General features: G+C 44.0%; 1 protein-coding gene and 1 pseudogene across 1 annotated transcript; one reads left to right on the top strand and one right to left on the bottom strand.

The window, feature by feature from the left end:
- Positions 1-7,468: 7,468 nt before the first annotated feature.
- LOC126082119 (taste receptor type 2 member 62-like) lies at positions 7,469-8,437 on the bottom strand. Its single transcript, XM_049894570.1, has one exon. The coding sequence runs from the start codon at positions 8,435-8,437 to the stop codon at positions 7,469-7,471; it is 969 nt and encodes a 322-aa protein (XP_049750527.1).
- A 6,380-nt stretch (positions 8,438-14,817) lies between these two features.
- LOC126082120 (olfactory receptor-like protein OLF3) lies at positions 14,818-15,587 on the top strand (annotated as a pseudogene).
- The last annotated feature ends 1,468 nt before the right edge of the window (positions 15,588-17,055 follow it).

The raw sequence follows: 17,055 nt of genomic DNA on the forward strand, positions 1-17,055 counted from the left end.
CAAGGGGTAAAGTACAAAATGTCATACTGGTCCATTACGCTGATGACATTATGTTGACTGGACCTAGTAGGAAAGAAGTATTAATATCAATATATCTAAACTCATTGATAAGACATTTGTGTGCTGTTGTTGTTGTTGTTAGGTGCTGTCGAGTCTGTTCTGACTCATAGTGACCCTATGCACAACAGGAGGTATGCTACATTCCAAAAGAACTACTTGATTTTTCTAACATGTATAAACAGAAACCTGGGGAATATGTGTGGGAATGTCTATTAAGGGTGTGGGGTAATTGTGCAAAGAACATAAAATTGGATCAGCCTGAGTTTATTTATGTGGGCCCACTAAGCACAAATTCTTCATTCAATGTTTAAGATCAAGAAATTTAGAAAAGGATCTAATAGTTTATTTGGTTGGTTCACTGAAGCTTGGATTAATCAGTGGCCTACAATAAATCAAAACGGAAGTGTCAGACCTGTCTTGGTCGACTATAGAAGAAGGTATCCAAAGGCTTAGGGAAATTGGCACATTAGAGTGGATTTATCAGGCTCACAGACCCACATATGGAGTGCCCAGAAAACACACCTTTCACCTAAACAGTGAGGAACAAATTTATGAAGGGGGCTCCAGAATCCTTGAAGACTGCTGTCATTGCCATTCTATGTAATTCAGATTTAACTGTGGGAACTGCCCTAGCTGAATTAAGGCACCTAACTACAATGGGACAGATTGGGCCCCATGGAGTAGGGGCCAGAGCCAGGACTCAATCAACAAAGACAAGGTGGGCATGGTTAGTGTAATGAACAGAGGAGTCAAAGCAGTAATCAGAATAGTGTGACTCATATGGACTTACGGCATTGGCTACTTAGTCATGGCGTCCCTAGAAGTGAAACAGATGGGAAATCTACTAAATATTTACTTGATCTGTACAAGTGAAAGAATTCTAGGTCACGTGAATGGCATTCTAACTTGAATCACCAGAATAGTCATAGCCCCTCAATCAATTCCCAAACTTGATTCAGTTTACAGACCCACAACCCCTTGAATGAAGGAGAAGCTGGGTCCCCTTAAGGAAGTATTGCACCACACTATCCAAAATTTATATTGTTAATCTTTCTCCCAGACTTCCCAAAAGAATTTACTGCCTTTTACTAGAGTGCTGTTCATTGGGAAAAATAAAATAATCAGACTTTTCAGGGATTAGTGTACACTGGCTCCTACCCAACCCAGAAAAAGCTCCTAACTGACACTAATTCCAGGAGGCCCAGAACATCACTGTGGCCCACCAGTCAGAGTGGAAGCAAATGGGGGTCAGGTTACTCATGGAATCTTAGCTCAGGTCTGTCTCACAGTGGGTCCAAAGTGTCCCTGATCCCACCTTTAGTGATTTCCCTAGTTCCAGAATGCATAATTGGAATAGACATACTTAGCAACTGGTAGGACCCCAGCATTGGATTCCTGATATGTGAAGTAAGGGGTATTCGATAGGAAAAGCTAAATGGAAGCCACTAGAACTGCCCCTACCTAGGAAAATAGTAAACCAAAAGCAATACTGCATTCCTGGAGGGATTGCAGAGATTACTGCAATCAAGGATTTGAAGGATGCAGGGGCGTTGATTCTAATGCCATGCCCATTCAGTTTGTCTGTTTGGCCTATGCAAAAAGCAAGTGGATCTTGGAGAATAATAATGGATTATTGTAAACTTAACCAAGTGGGGGCTCCAATTGCAGCTGCTGTTACATATGTGGCTTCATTGTTTGAACAAACTAATAATCTGGTACCTGGTATGCAGCTACTGATCTGGCTAATGCCTTTTTCTCCATACCTGTTTCAAAGAAACATCAGAAACAGTTTGCCTTTAGCTGGCAAGGCCAGCAATACACCTTCACTGTCCTACCTCACAGGTATATCAACTCCCTAGCCCTATGTCATAATTTAGTCCACAGGGACCTTGATTCCCTTTCCCTTCCAAAAGAGGCCATGCTGGTCCATTATACTGATGACATTATATTGACTGGACCTAGTAAGGAAAAAGTATTAATATCAATGACTCTAAACTTATTGGTAAGACATTTGCATGCTACAGGGTAGGAAATCAACCCAACAAAATTCAAGAGCTTTCTACCTCAGTGAAATTTCTAGGGGTCCAGTTGTGTGAGGCATGTCAAGATATTCCTTCAAAAGTGAAGGATAAGTTGTTACCTCTAGCCCCTCCTACAAGCAAAAAGGAGGCACAACACCTGGTAGGCAAAGAACAAAAGAAGGCTCTACAACAGGTTCAGGTTACCATACAAGCAGCTGTGCAACTTGAGCCATATGATCCAGCCGATCCAATGGTGCTTGAAGTGTTAGTGGCAGGTACAGATGCTGTTTGGACTCTTTGGCAAACCCCTGTTAGCAAATCACAGCACAAACCCTTAGGATTTTGGAACAAAGCCCTACCATCCTCTGCAGGTAACTACTCTCCTTTTAATAAACAGCTTCTGGCTTGTTACCGGGCCTTAGTAGAGACTGAACAGTTAACCACGGGACACCGAGTCCCCATGTGGCCTGAGCTGCTCATCATGAACTGGGTGTTGACTGACCCACAGAGTCATAAAGTTGGAAGTGCACAGCAGCACTCCATCATTAAATGGAAGTCATATGTATGAGATCCGGCTCAAGTAGGGCCTGAAGGCACAAGTAAGTTGCATGAGGAAGTAGACCAAATGCCCATGGTCTCCACTCCTTTCACATTAGCTGCCCTCTCCCAGTCTGCACTTATGGCCTCATGGGGAGTTCCTTATGATCAGTTGACTGAAGAAGAGAAAACTCATGCCTGGTTTACAGATGGTTCTGCATGATATGCAGGCACTGCTAGAAAGTGGACAGTAGGAGCACTATAGCCGCTTTCTGGGACCTCCCTGAAGGACAGTGGTGAATGGAAATCATTCCGAGGGGCAGAACTTCGAGCAGTGCTCCTGGTTGTTTACTTTGCTTGGAATGTAAAATGGCCAGGTGTGCTATTGTGTGCTGATTCATGGTCTGTGGCCAATGGTTTGTCTGGGTGGTCAGGGACTTGGAAGGAACATGATTGAAAAAATGGTGACAAGAAGGTATGGGGAAGAGGTAAGTGGATAGACCTCTCTGAATGGGCACAGAGGTGAAGATATTTGTGCCTCATGTGAATGTTCACCAAAGGGTGAGCTCAGCAGAGGAGCATTTTAACAATCAAGTGGATAGAATGTTGTGTTCTGTGGAAACCAATCATCCTCTTTCCACAGCCACTTCCCTCATTGCCCAATGAGCTCTTGAACAAAGTGGCTATGGTGACAGGGATGGAGGTTATGCATGGGCTCAGCAATATGGACTTCCACTCACCAAGGCTGACTTGGCTACAGCCACTTCTGACTGCCCAATCTGCCAGCAGCAGAGACCAACACTGAGTCCCCGATAATGGCACCATTCCTTAAGACGATCAGCCAACAACCTGGTGGCAGGTCAAATACATTAGACTGCTTCCATCGTGGAAAGGGGAGCCTTTTGTTCTTACTGGGATAGACATTACTCTGGATATGGATATGCCCTCTCTGCATACAATGTTTCTGCCAAAACTACCATCCGTGGACTTACAGAATGCATTATTCACCATCATGGTGTCCCACCCAGTACCACTTCAGATCAAGGAACTCACATCACAGCAAACAAAGTGAGGCAATGGGCTCATGCTTACGGAATTCACTTGTCTTACCATGTTCCCCATCATCCTGAAGCAACTGGCTTGATAAATAATGGAATGGCCTCCTAAAGACACAATTACAGTGCCAGCTAAATGGCAATACCTCGCAGTGTTTGGGCAATGTTCCCCAGGAGGCTATACATGCTCTAAACCAGCATCCAATATATGGTGCTGTTTCTCCCATAGCCAGGATTCATGGGTCCAGAAAATCAAGGGGTGGAAATGGTAACGACACCACTTACTATTACCCCTACTACCTACTAACATAATTTGTGCTTCCTGTCCCCACGACCCTATGCTCTGCAGGTCTAGAGGTCTTAGTACCAAAAGAAAGAATGCTCCCATCAGGAGACACAACACTGATTCCACTGAACCTACTATGGGCTCCTCATGCCTCCGGATCAACAGACAAAGAAGGGATTTACTGCATTGGCTGGTGTGATTGATCCTGACTACCAAGGGGAAATTAGAATGATGTTAAATAATGGAGGTAAAAAAGAGTATATCTGAAATTCAGTAGATCTCTTAGCATGTCTCTTTTTTTTTTTTTTTTTCTTAGCATGTCTCTTAGTACTACCATGTCCTGTGATTAAAAGTCAATGGAAAACTGCAGCAACCCAATTCCGACATGACTACCAAAGGCCCAGGACCATCAAAAATGAAGTCTTGGATCACTCCACCAAGCAAAGAACCACTCCAGTTGAGGTGCTTGCTGAAGGCAAAGGGAATATGGAATGGGTGGTGGGAGAAGGTAGTTCTAAATACCAACTATGACCACGTGACCAGTTGCAGAAAAGAGAACTGTAATTGTTTTTAGTATTTCTTCTTTGTTTTGTTATACACGTATGTGTGTGTATACATATATACATACACGTGTGTGTATTTGTCTTTCTCCAGAAGAGCCGCTGGTGGCTGGTAGTTTCGAACTGCCGACCTTTCGATTAGCAGTCAATCATTTTAACCACATCGCCACCAAGGTTCCTCACACACACACACACAGACACACACATTTTCACTTGTTCACATTCATGTTAGCTGCAAGTATGACTTTAGAATAGTCTTTATTTAGAGATTGTAAGAATGCTCTTTAGAAGCAAGAATGGCGAGACTGCGTCTTACATACTTTGGACAGGTTGTCAGGAGGGATCAGTCCCTGGAGAAGGACATCATGCCTGGCAGAGTACAGGGTCAGTGGAAAAGAGGAAGACCCTCAACAAGGTGGATTGACACAGTGGCTGTAACTATGAGCTCAAGCATAACAACGATTGTAAGGATGGCTCAGGACCGAGCAGTGTTTCATTTTGTTCTGCATAAGGTTGATATGAGTTGGAACCAACTCGACTGCACCTAACAGCAACAACACATGGTTTAAGAAGATGTGTACAGGTGTCAAGTTGACAAGGGGTGGACTGTGATGGTTAAGGTTATATGTCAATTTAGCTAGGCCATGATTCTCAATGATTTGGCAGACAATATGTAAACATCCTCCATTTTGTGATTCAATGTGAACAGCCAATCAGTTGAAAGGCCAATCAGTTGAAAGCCAATAGTTTCCTTAGGGGTGTTGCCTGCATCCAATATATATGGGTGTTCTGGCAAAGCTCCCTCTGAATTCTGCATCCAGTTTATCGTCCACTGTCCTCCAGTTCTTGAATCGTGAGCCAGCAGCCTTCCACCTGACCTGTCAATTTGGGGTTCTTCAGCCCCTGCAACCACATGAGTCAGGAGAAGACTCCAGCATTATGCTTGAGCCAGATTTGGAACTTGCCAGCCTCCACAACCACATGAGCCATTCCTCTGAGATAAATTCTGTGTTTATATACATATATACATAATTCACTGAGTTTGCTCCTCTGGAGAACCCAGCCCAAGAGACCCACCATGTGGACTTTTATTTATTCTGAATAACATTCACAGGCTAACTGTACTGATATATCACGTACATTATAAAACCTAAACAAAATAGGAATTAAGAAGACAAGATAAAAATAAATGTAAGGTATTGTTTTCACACCTTCTTCCCACACCCCAGGGATCATACTGTGCACACACTCTGGGTGTGAATGCTCTGATCTGGAAACTATCACCCTGGACAACACCCTCCTGGGTGGGCACAGAAAGAGCAGGATTTGAAAAATTAGAAATCGGAGAGGATTTCCTTTGTTTTCCTTCTCTATCTCCTGTTGACCAAAACCGAAAAGCATCTTCACATCCAACATGTCCTTTAATTCACCACATCACAAACACAGGAAATCATGGATGGGCCTGCAGTAAGCCATGGCTCTCCTGGGTCCTCAACCTTCCACATGATCAAATGGAAAAGTCTCATGTGTGGAGTTGGTCTTAAACAGGGCTACGAAGGAGGGGCAGTGGTAGTTCAGTGGCCAATATGCCTCTTGTGCAGCCGCCACCCATCTGTGGAGGTTTGTGTGTTACTATGATGTTGAAAAGGTTTCAGTGGAGTTTCCAGACTAAGATGAACTAGGAAGAAAGACCTGATGGTCTACTTCTGAATACCAGCCAGTGGAAACCCTACGGATCACAGTGGTCTGATCTGCAATAATGATGGGGATGGTGTATGACTGGGCAGCGTTTTGTTCCGTTGTGAATGGGATCACTATGAGTCAGGGATGCCTTGACAGCAGCTAACAACAACAACAGAGCTCAGTAGAAGGGAAGGATCAAGAGAGGGATGGAAGGAGGATGATCCAGATGGACTGACAACATGAAGGCTGGAGGGAAGAAAGAATGGGAGGCTGGAGAGAGGCTTTCCTGGGCTGAAGCAGAGAAACAGAGTGGAGAGCAGAGCCAGGGTAAGGGCATCTTTGGTGTCGAAGAGAGGAAGGGACTGGACTGCCCACACCGACAGAGCCTGATCACAGAGGTAAGGTCTCTGAAGGGAGTGCGTACCAGATGACCCTTGGAGAGCATCATTAGGCTGCTCAGTCTGGAAAGACCTGGAGGAGAAGAGTTGTCAGAGCCTGAGAGCCTGGGAGGAAACAGGGCGCCACCGTTAGTCTGTGACCCACGCTGGAGGAGAAGAGTTGTCAGAGCCTGAGAGCCTGGGAGAAAACAGGGCGCCACCGTTAGTCTGTGACCCACGCTGGAGGAGAAGAGTTGTCAGAGCCTGAGAGCCTGGGAGAAAACAGGGCGCCACCGTTAGCCTGTGACCCACGCTGGAGGAGAAGAGTTGTCAGAGTCTGAGAGCCTGGGAGAAAACAGGGCGCCACCGTTAGTCTGTGACCCACGCTGGAGGATTCTGAGAAGATCAGTCGCTGTGGAGTCAGTTCAGACTCATGGCACCCCATGTATTTCAGGGTAGAACTGCGCTTTATAAGGTTTTCAATGGCTGAATTTTGGAAGTAGATCTCCCGGCCTTTCTTCCTAGTCTCTCTTAGTCTGGAAGATCTGCATCTTAGCATCACACAAGCCTGCAATGACAGACGGGAAGTGGCTGCACATGGGGCGCATTGGCCAGGAATTAACTGAACCTAGATCTCCCACATGGAAGGTGAGAATTCTACCACTGACCCACCACTGCCCCTCCCTCTGAGCACTCTAGATAGACTCATACCCCAACCTTTCAGTTAGCAGCAGAGCACACTAACAATTTGCCCCACCCTCTGAAAGGGAAGACACATGAAGGGAAATAGATAATTAGGTTTCTGGGGTTGGTGGGAAAGGAAGGAGTGGAACGAGAGAAGAGAAGGTTGGGTTTATGCCTTACGCGTCCTCGTCTAGCATGGGATTGCTCAGCCCCTCACTGGCTCCTTATCTGAGCCCTCAGGAGGGACCTGCCCTCTGTCTGGGCCCCCACAGCTTATGGTCCCACAGCCCTGCAGCCTGTTCTTCAGGGCCCTCCTGAGCCGGGGGCTCCTGAACAGTAGGATGGTGGAGTGCAGAGAGATGCCGGCGTAGGTCACCACCTGCCAGACCCAGTACAGGTGGAGCTGCACGGGCATGATGTTCATCACCGCCACAAGCACGGACAGGAAGTAGGATAAGCAGAAAACAAGGAAGAAGCCCAGAGACTTCAGTGCCATGGTGTGCTCCCGGAAACTGGGGTCACAGGATCCAGGCCAGCCACTCAGCATATGGCGCATGTGCTGGCGCAGAGAGAACATGAGCAGGGCAGTGGACCCCAGGAACAGCAGAAAAGGCACCAAGAGAGCCAGCATCTCATGGAGCAGGAAGAAGTTCTGATAGGAGCTCCTTGCCCATTCAGCCCAGCTGTCATTAGTGTTGGGGGGCTGAGAGGCTTCCATATGAGTCACAATGATATTCCCAGTGGCAGATGGGATGGTGGTCAGGATGGAGATGGCCAGTGAGCCCAGCAACAGCTTGGGCACAGAGCGGGAAAGCCTCCACCTGAGCCAGAGGAAGGTGGAGTGGGAGAAGGAGGCAATCTTCACGCAGTAGAAGGCAGAGAGCAAGGCGTTCAGCCAGAAGGTGAGCGTGTTGCTGAAGTCCCAGAGGATTCTGAAGTAGTGCACTTTGTGCCTGCACTTGAAGATAATCAGGAGGTTGTTGGTGAAGGCCATGCCATGCAGACTGACCCGGGAGGCAGCCAGGCAGGCCACAATCATATCCCCCGCGGGCAGCTCCCGGCCCCGCGCCCACTCCCAGCCCAGCACAGCCACCATGAAGCCATTCAGCAGCATGGCAGCCAAGGACTCCAGGAAGAAGATGGTCATGAAGAACAGCGTGGGCAGGGAGGGCATCTTCTCCTGACCTGAATGTGGGACACATTCACGGGCAGAACAGCCTTTCAGCCAGCAGACCCAGAACCTCTCTCCTTGTTCTATCTCTGAAGGTCACCTACCAGCCACTTCCCCACTGCTTCCCAGGACTGGAGAAGCTGCTCTCTCTGGGCTGCTCACATGCAAATCACTCCATCTCAGTGACACTGGCCTCCATTTGCATAGCCTGAATTTGCCTGTTCTTTATCTGAGCAAAAAAAAAAAAAAAAAAGTTTTTTTTTTTTTTTAATCTGAGCAGATGCAAGGAAATGCCAAGAGAACAGAGGCTCAGGGCATCGAAAACACCCATGTGTGCACATTCTTTCTCTTTTGTTATTATTATGGCAGAGGATATATAACAAAACATTTGTCATCTCAACCATTTTTATGTGTACACTTCAGAGGGGTTAATCACTCTCACTATGTTGTACAGCCACCATCACTATTGGCTTGCAGGTTATTCCTTAACCGTACTTTTCCTTTGTTAAATCATCCTTAAAAGATGTCTTTACTCTTGTTTCCTTCCCAAAAGCAACCTCTCCTGTCCTCAAACCTTCCTTGACTACCATGTTTTAGGCTAATGTTCAATCCTGTAGCCTGCGTACACTGTAATAAGGCCCTTTTCCTGAATGAGTGGAGGTCCCTGAATGGCTCAAATTGTTTGTGCTCAGCTACTAACCTAAAGGTTGGCAGTTCAAACCAACCCAGCAATGCTGTGGAAGAAAGACCTGGCAATCTGCTTCCCTAAAGATCACAGCCAAGAAAACCCTATGGAGCAGTTCTACTCTGTAACATATGGGGGTGCCATGAGTCAGGATCAACTTAAGGGTCACAAATTTGTTTTCCAAATAGCTGGAGGAGGAAGGAATCCATGTGTACAAGGCTTGTAACCCTAAATCCAGACACCTATCCTTCTGAATGCTCCTGATGCCCAAGGCCCCACTGTTTGACTCCATCTTGGAGGTCAAATAGATTGCAGTTGAAAAGTGGATGTCCCTGTGCTAACCTAAAATCTGTTAGCCACTAACACCTTCTTGCCAACATGCCCGAGAAATTAAAATTAATGAACTCTTGGTGGGTAATTGCCCCATGAACAACTGCCTCCTTTGCCATAAGACCAGAAGAACTGGATGGTGCCCAGCTGCCATTACTGAACATTTTGATCAAAGATTCTGTAGTAGAATCCTCATCAAAAGGAGGGAAATGCAGAGCAGAATTGCAAATTCTCATGGAATTCGGCCTTTCTGAAGCTATGGAGGCTGAATGAACCCCTGAGCCTATTGCCCTGAGATATTCTTTAAACCTGAAACCAAATAGTACTTTAGCTTAATTAGTAAAGAATGTCTGCCTTGAGCATTGGGCTCTTTTAAGATCTATCTATATGCAATCAAAGTGACAATAGCATCTGAAAAGATTAGATAGGAAGCTGAGAGGGCAGTGAGTGTATGTTATTGGAGAAGGAACAATTCAGAAAAGGTGGGTGAGAATGGTTGCACAGCCAAAGAACGTAATCAATGTAACTGAACCGTACATGCAGAAACTGTTGAATAGGTGTATGTTCTATGGTGTGTATTTTCAACAGCAAAAATAAATTATTATTAATTTTTTTTAAACTTAATCAGCTCCTAAGAAGGCTCTGAGGAAATGAGAGAGAGGAGACAACTTGTGATGAAAGGGAAAGAAAGAGAAGGGAAACTGGGAGACCAGATTCTGACGGAGTCTCACGGTAGGGGCTTGACGGTGAGGGTGTGGGACGAGGGGAGCAGGAGGGACTCAGGACAGAGCTGGCCACAAGGAGGGACGTTCCGCTCATGAAGAGCCATGCCCTGTCACAGTATTTAGGATAACAATGGTCAACATGTCAGAAGACTTTGCACAGTATAAGTGATTGCTCACACGGTATACTTTCAGAAAGATGCTTCATCTTCTCCCAGGCTGGCACTCTGGAGTGGTGAGAATAGATACTACGCCTTATTCCTGATCTCAGAGGGAAAACACGCACTCTCTCACCAGTGGGAATTGTTCTAGCTGTAGTTTTCTGCAGTTGCCATTTTTGAAGGTGAGGACGTTACCCTTTTCCTAGTTAGCTGAGCGTTTTTACCATGGATGGATGTTGAGATTCTTGAATATTTTTTTCGCTTTTATAGAGAGAATGACATTGTTTTACTTCTTTAGACTGTTGATATTGTGAAATACATTGATTAACTGTTGAATAATGTACCAGCCTCACGCTCCTAGACTAAACCCCACTTGGTCATTTTTAATATTCTTGGATTCAGTTTGCTAAGACTTTGTTAAGAACTTTTGGTCTCTAGTCATGAGATAGTGGTCTATGGTTTTCTTTTCTTGTAAAGTCTTTATCTGATTTTGGTGTCAGAGTAATGCTCGTCCCATCAAATGAGTTGGGAAGTGTTTCCTCCTCTTCTCTTTGTGGTGCATATATATTTAGGGTTGTTACGTCTTCATGGCAAATTGATTCTTATCATTATTCAATATTCCTCTTTATCTTAGTTTGATACTAATATAGCTAATTTGCTTTCTTTTAATTGGTGTATTTTTGGTGTACCTTATTCATCCTTTTACTCTTAACATATCTGCATCTTTATATTTAAAGCGGGTTCCTTGTCTTGCCTAAGTAGGTCTGCTTAGATAGACCACTTACATGTAACGTAATTACTGATGTGATTGAATTAAAATCCACCATCTTGCTAGATTTTCTTATTTTTCATGTCTTTTTTGTTCAATTTTCTTCTTTTCCCACATGACTTTTCAGTCATTTGGTGTTGAAAAGGATACTGAAAAGAGAGTATGAAATAGACTAATGCAGGATGAAGAGCTAAATTGGACTGACTCTTAACTGTCTTCATTGTTCAACAACCAGTTTTAACATCAGCTGTGTACCTGACCCCATACCGGGAGATTTTTGATACCTCGTTTGTATGGACAAATGACAAATCAAACAACACATTGCATTAGACAAATTTGCTGCAGAAAACCTCTTTGAAGTGTTAAAAAGAAAGGATGTCACCTTGAAAACTAAGGTGCGCCTGACCCAAGCCATGGTGTTCTCAGTAGCCTCATACTCATGTGAAAACTAGACCATGAAAAAGGAAGACCAAAGAAGAATTGATGCCCTTGAATTGTGTTGGCAAAGAATATTTAATATACCATGGGCTTCCAAAAGAATGAACAAAGCTGTCTTGGAAGAAGTACAACCAGAATGCACCTTAGAAGCAAGGGTGGCGAGATTACTTCTCACATATTTTGGACACGTTATGAGAAGGGAACAGTCCCTGGAGAAGGACATTCATGCTTGGTAAAGCAGAGGGACAGCTAAAGAAAGGAAGACCCTCAACAAGATGGATTGGTACAGTAGCTACAACAATGGGCTCAAGCATAATGATTGTGAGGATAGCACAGAACCAGGCAGTGTTTTGTTCTTTTACACGTGGGATCCCTATGAGTCGATACAGACTTGACGGCACCTAACAACAACAACACAGACAAATGCAGAAAACACTCTAAAATGTTTCCGTTAGTCACTTGACTTCAGTGAAGAACACAGGTTTAAGGAGAACAACAGATCCTACAAATTAGTGAGAGCTGGAAAGGCCAAGCTCTGGCTCCCTGATATGAGTGGTCAGGTATGAAGCACACTTAGTCCTTTTGTACCTGCAGCCAGAACAGGACCCCCACTCTATTTAGCTGAAGCTGAGCTGAAGGCAATGTAGAACCCACAAAAAAAAAAAAAAAAACCAGTGCCGTCGAGTCGATTCTGACTCATAGCAACCCTATAGGACAGAGTAGAACTGCCCCATAGAGTTTCCAAGGAGCGCTTGGTAGATTCGAACTGCCGGCCCTTTGGTTATCAGCCACAGCACTTAACCACTATGCCGCCAGGGTTTCCAAGGTAATGTAGAGACAGTATTAACTGTGGGTGTGTTATCATCTGGCCCACACACGCTTCCTCCTTCATTTGGCTTTTCAAATCCAGATGCTATTTCTATATGCTTTATCTGTGACCTTAAAAGGGATTACATGACTGTGGGAAAATAAAGCTGTGTTTCATTCATTAGATTTCACCACAACTCCTTCAGTTGGCCAATATTGCCCACATCTTACAGATGAAAAATGTGAGGTTCTGAGAGGGTAAGAAGCTTGCTCAAAGCCACAGAAGGCAGAAGAGGTGTGGAGTCAGAGCAGACACTGTTGGGCTCTGAAGTGCATGCTTCTAGGATAAGACATTGTCAATCATTTGAAATGAGACACGAGCTATTCCAGAGATGGGTGGGGAGGGGAAGAAGGTAAGAGGATTACAGGAGTCGTGGGCTTACATATTCTCAGGGAACCTGCACAGCATAGCACAGGAACAGATGGTTAACAAGCATGTGTTCCAGGGTCTTCTGTCCATGAAACAGGTCTACTCTTTGAACACAAGGAACAGTAGTATTCACCCCTGAGATCATGGCATCTAGCAAAGATGGCACCTCATAGCTGTTTGTTAAAGTAACTGAAAATATGTGTACTTTCTGATGCACATCTGATATTTGTTCAAAAAAGGTTAACAGATGGTTTTATGAAGCATTTTCTGATGCCTCAGAATTTGAATTTGAACTTCTGCTTGGATGCAGGTAGGTGTTTTCTCAGGATGATCGTGGTCAAAGATTAGAAAGTGAGGGGTGGCAGTGGAGCTACCATGATAGGGCAGAAAAGGAGGGACTATTGAAAAGAGATCAGCTATTGAGGTGGACACTAGGAAGGAGATTCCTAAAAAATAGATGTAACCATGTGAACCATGTATGAAAGGACATTTCTGGAAATAGTTATTTTCTTTGGTCCTTCATCAGGGATGAGAATTGAAGAATAGGCAGTTTTCATTCTTTAGCTCAGATACCCCAGCCTGGCGCCTGTGTGGATTCTGGAATGAGCCAAGAAGCTCTGTTTCTGCTCCCAACCCCACCTGCCTTCTGTAACTCCTACTTACCCTTATTTTTGTTCACTACAATGAAAGGTAAGTTAGTCAATAGGCAGGCACAGAGTCATAATAAGTCATATAAAGTTTTTTTTTAATGCAGACTATTTCTGTTTAATGTTCAAAATTGATATTTAACATAGCATCTCAGCTGAAAAAGCATTTGCTAAGTGAGAGAAAACAAAAGGGAAACTCCATTGCAATGTACTCTACATGAATTCATATCTCTTTGCTGCCTTGGGCAATGAAGTATCCTTAAACATTTGTTTTCTCTCCTTACCTTGTATCTAAAAACCCCAGATATGCATATTTTCATTGTTTTTTTGAAGTCATGACCAAAGAGTAGATTCTTAGCAGTAGTAAGTTGGAAGAAGAAATAAAAGAAAACACACAGGATACAATTACCAATTCCCTAAGTTGTCCAACTAAAGACTTAAGGAACCAAGGCTATTGAAAAGACCAATGGTCCTCCAAATCCTGAAAGCGCTCAAGCCCATCCACGAGTCCTCATATGTATTAAAAGTTGCCTCAATTTTTATTGATGTCAGAATTTTGGGGGAGAAATGAAGAGAAAGCATATTTGCTTCTTTATTTATCCTCTTTTAGAGATCCTGTCACTACTATTACTTATGCTACCACAGTACTACTACTAGTAACAATTTATAAAGTACTTAGTCCATAAGTTACCTAAAGGAGCTCAAAAGTTACCTATAGGAGCTCAAATGTTATATAATATCATCCTGTATAATACAATATTAAACCATTTTATTATAAAAGTTTTTGTCTCTAACCCCAAATCATATACATGACTCAGTTCCAAAGCCAGGTTCTCTATTCCAGATTTTTCTGTAAGACCCCTGGCTCTTCCCAAACATTTCCTTTTCTAGTAAATGTATGAGTTTCATCAAGTCCGGTCCGGTTTACGTGTTTAAGGTGGCTTTTTAACTTTTGAACCACATTTTTCCTCACTGTTTATCATTTTACCTACCATTGTCCTATGCTCTCATTTCCCTGAAATTTGAGCTAAGTTGGTAAACATGTAACACTAATACAATTTTATCTCATTATCTGTAGGAGCCTCCCTGAGACCACATCAGGTCCTTATGAAGCCTGGTGCAGAGCAGATGTAATGCATATTGGTATCAAGCCCATCATCTGGGCCTCAAGAAGATCTAAATCATCAGGCGAAGACTGGCTGGACACACACAACCTGCTTTCTCATGGTTCTCTGATTCAACAGCTTCTATTATTTCTTACTGTCTCTGCAGATGAATAATCCTCACATTTTTTAATAGGAATAAATAACCAGACTTGGACGAGTGAGTTTATTTTCCTTGGCCTGCCCAGTGACTGGGACGCTCAGGTGTCACTCTTTCTCCTGTTCTTTGTCATGTACCTGGTGACAGTGAAGGGGAACTTACTCATTGTTCTTCTGATCAGACTGGGCAACCGACTCCAGGCACCCATGTATTTCTTCCTCACCAAACTCTCCCTTGTGGATGTCTCTTTTGCCACAAGCATAGTCCCTCAACTATTTGTGAATTTCCTTAGGGAATATAATCACCTACCTGAGCTGTGCAGCTCAGCTGTTTTTCTCCCTGGGGTTGGTTGGGATTGAGTTTGTTATACTGACAATAATGGCTTATGACCAGTACATAGCTTATGTGAACCCTTGCCATACTCTGCCATAATACACAGAGGCTGTGTGCTAGGCTGGCAGTCTCATCCTGGATCAGTGGCTCCATCATCTCTCTCTAGCATATTGCCATTGCCTTTCAGCTTCTCACATATTCAAACAAGATTATTGATCACATGTCTTGGGAACTACTAGGTGTACTCAGGCAGACCTGTGTGGACACTTCCTCCAGTAAGGTTGCAATCATGGTTTCCAGCATTGCCTTGCTGAGGACACCATTCTGCCAGGTTCTCTTGTCCTGTATCTGGATCATCTCCACCAACCTAAAGATTCAGTCCACAGAGGAAAGGAGGAAAGCCTTCCACACATGTGCCTCTCATCTCACAGTGGTTGCCCTGTGCTCTGGCATGACCATTTTCACTTACATCCAGCCCCATTCCAGTCACTCAGTCCTCCAGGAGATGATGATCTCCTTCTTCTATGCCATTTTAACATCCATCCCAAAACTCTGTGATTTACACTAAGGGGGTCTGACAGAAGCTCTTACAACAATTGTCTGGGTTAACATCAGAACTGGCAACTTGCTGAATTATGAGGCTCACACAGAGAAAAGAGTTTTGTCTCTATGTTCCGCATCCAACACAGATATGACTGCATTGCCCTGGCCACCATGAAGGAGATGACGGAAACTTTATTGGTGCTTTCAGGTAGGAGGCTCAGTGGTTGTGTTGCAATGTAGGATGTGGGGGATTTTTTATGACAGAGCATCCCGTTCTGTGAAGGTAAACACTTCTGTGTTAGACTTTCCCAGGCTTGCTTAATCTCCACTCCTATGGACCCAGTATCTTAAAACAAACAATTTTATTGTTTTGAGTTGTCACATTATTTGTGATCATGTACCGATTCGTGAATCTAGCCTTAGGCCACTAATGTGTATTCATTCACATTTTGAAAACATTAATGGTGTTTCCATTGGGAACACAACGCATTTTCACATCTGACACTCACTTAAAATAACGACAGTGTATGTACTCACAGCCAGCGTTTGTGTGAATCACAATTCTGAGGTAATACGAGGAGAGCGTTGTGACCAAGGCTGATAAAAGTCTTTTTCTGTAGGAACCCTTACATGTGGACGTGAGTTACCTTTCTAAGTTATTGAGTTGATTCAGTGGAAGAACATCAGTGAAGTACCTTATTTTACCTGATAAGGATACAGCCTTATAGTGTTTGTTCGCACAATGGCTCTGCTGGCCAAGGAAAAGCTGCAATTCAGTCACTGGTACGTGGCATGTGAACATATTGAGAAGACAATTATTGCATATGTGGGTGTCCCATCCAAGATGTTAAAACTGTCATATCTTAAAAAATCAGCAAACGCTTTCTCTGAAGCTTTGGAGACAAAATAAGATAAACAATGAGATAAATAAAATACCAAAGATGTAGTTAATATAAGAAATGACATACTCCTGAGACAAGTCAATGAAATACACTACTTTATATATGCATTTTGGGAAATCAGGATTGGCCAGGCAGCCATGCAGATGGCACCCTCCAGTCTCCATATTAAGAGTCTTCTAGTATCTTCTAGGAGCCCTCGTGGTGCAATAGTTAAGCACTTGGCTTCTGACTGAAAGGTTGGCACTTCAAACCAACCAGCAGCCCCTTAGGAGAAAGACCTGGTGATCTGCTCCTGTAAAGACTGCAACAAAGAAAACCCCATGGTGCAGTTCTACTCTATGACATGGGGTGGCTATGAGTTGAAATCTACTCAACAGCACCTAAGAAAAACAACAGTATCTTCCAGCACTGCCTCCCCTACACCACTTCACAGACAAGAAGGCCCTACTCAACCTTTATAAATGAACTGTGGCAATGGGCCCATGCTTATGGAATTTACTGGCCTTACCATGTTCTCCAGCATCCTGAAGCACCTGGCTTGATAAAATGATGGAATGGCCTTCTAAAGATACAACTTGGTGGCAATACCTT

The sequence above is a fragment of the Elephas maximus genome, chromosome 8, assembly GCF_024166365.1.
Source record: "Elephas maximus indicus isolate mEleMax1 chromosome 8, mEleMax1 primary haplotype, whole genome shotgun sequence".
Classification (NCBI taxonomy): domain Eukaryota; kingdom Metazoa; phylum Chordata; class Mammalia; order Proboscidea; family Elephantidae; genus Elephas; species Elephas maximus.

Excerpts from the sequence above, each read along its gene's own strand:
- LOC126082119 (XM_049894570.1), bottom strand. The coding sequence starts at position 8,437 with ATGCCCTCCCTGCCCACGCTGTTCTTCATGACCATCTTCTTCCTGGAG.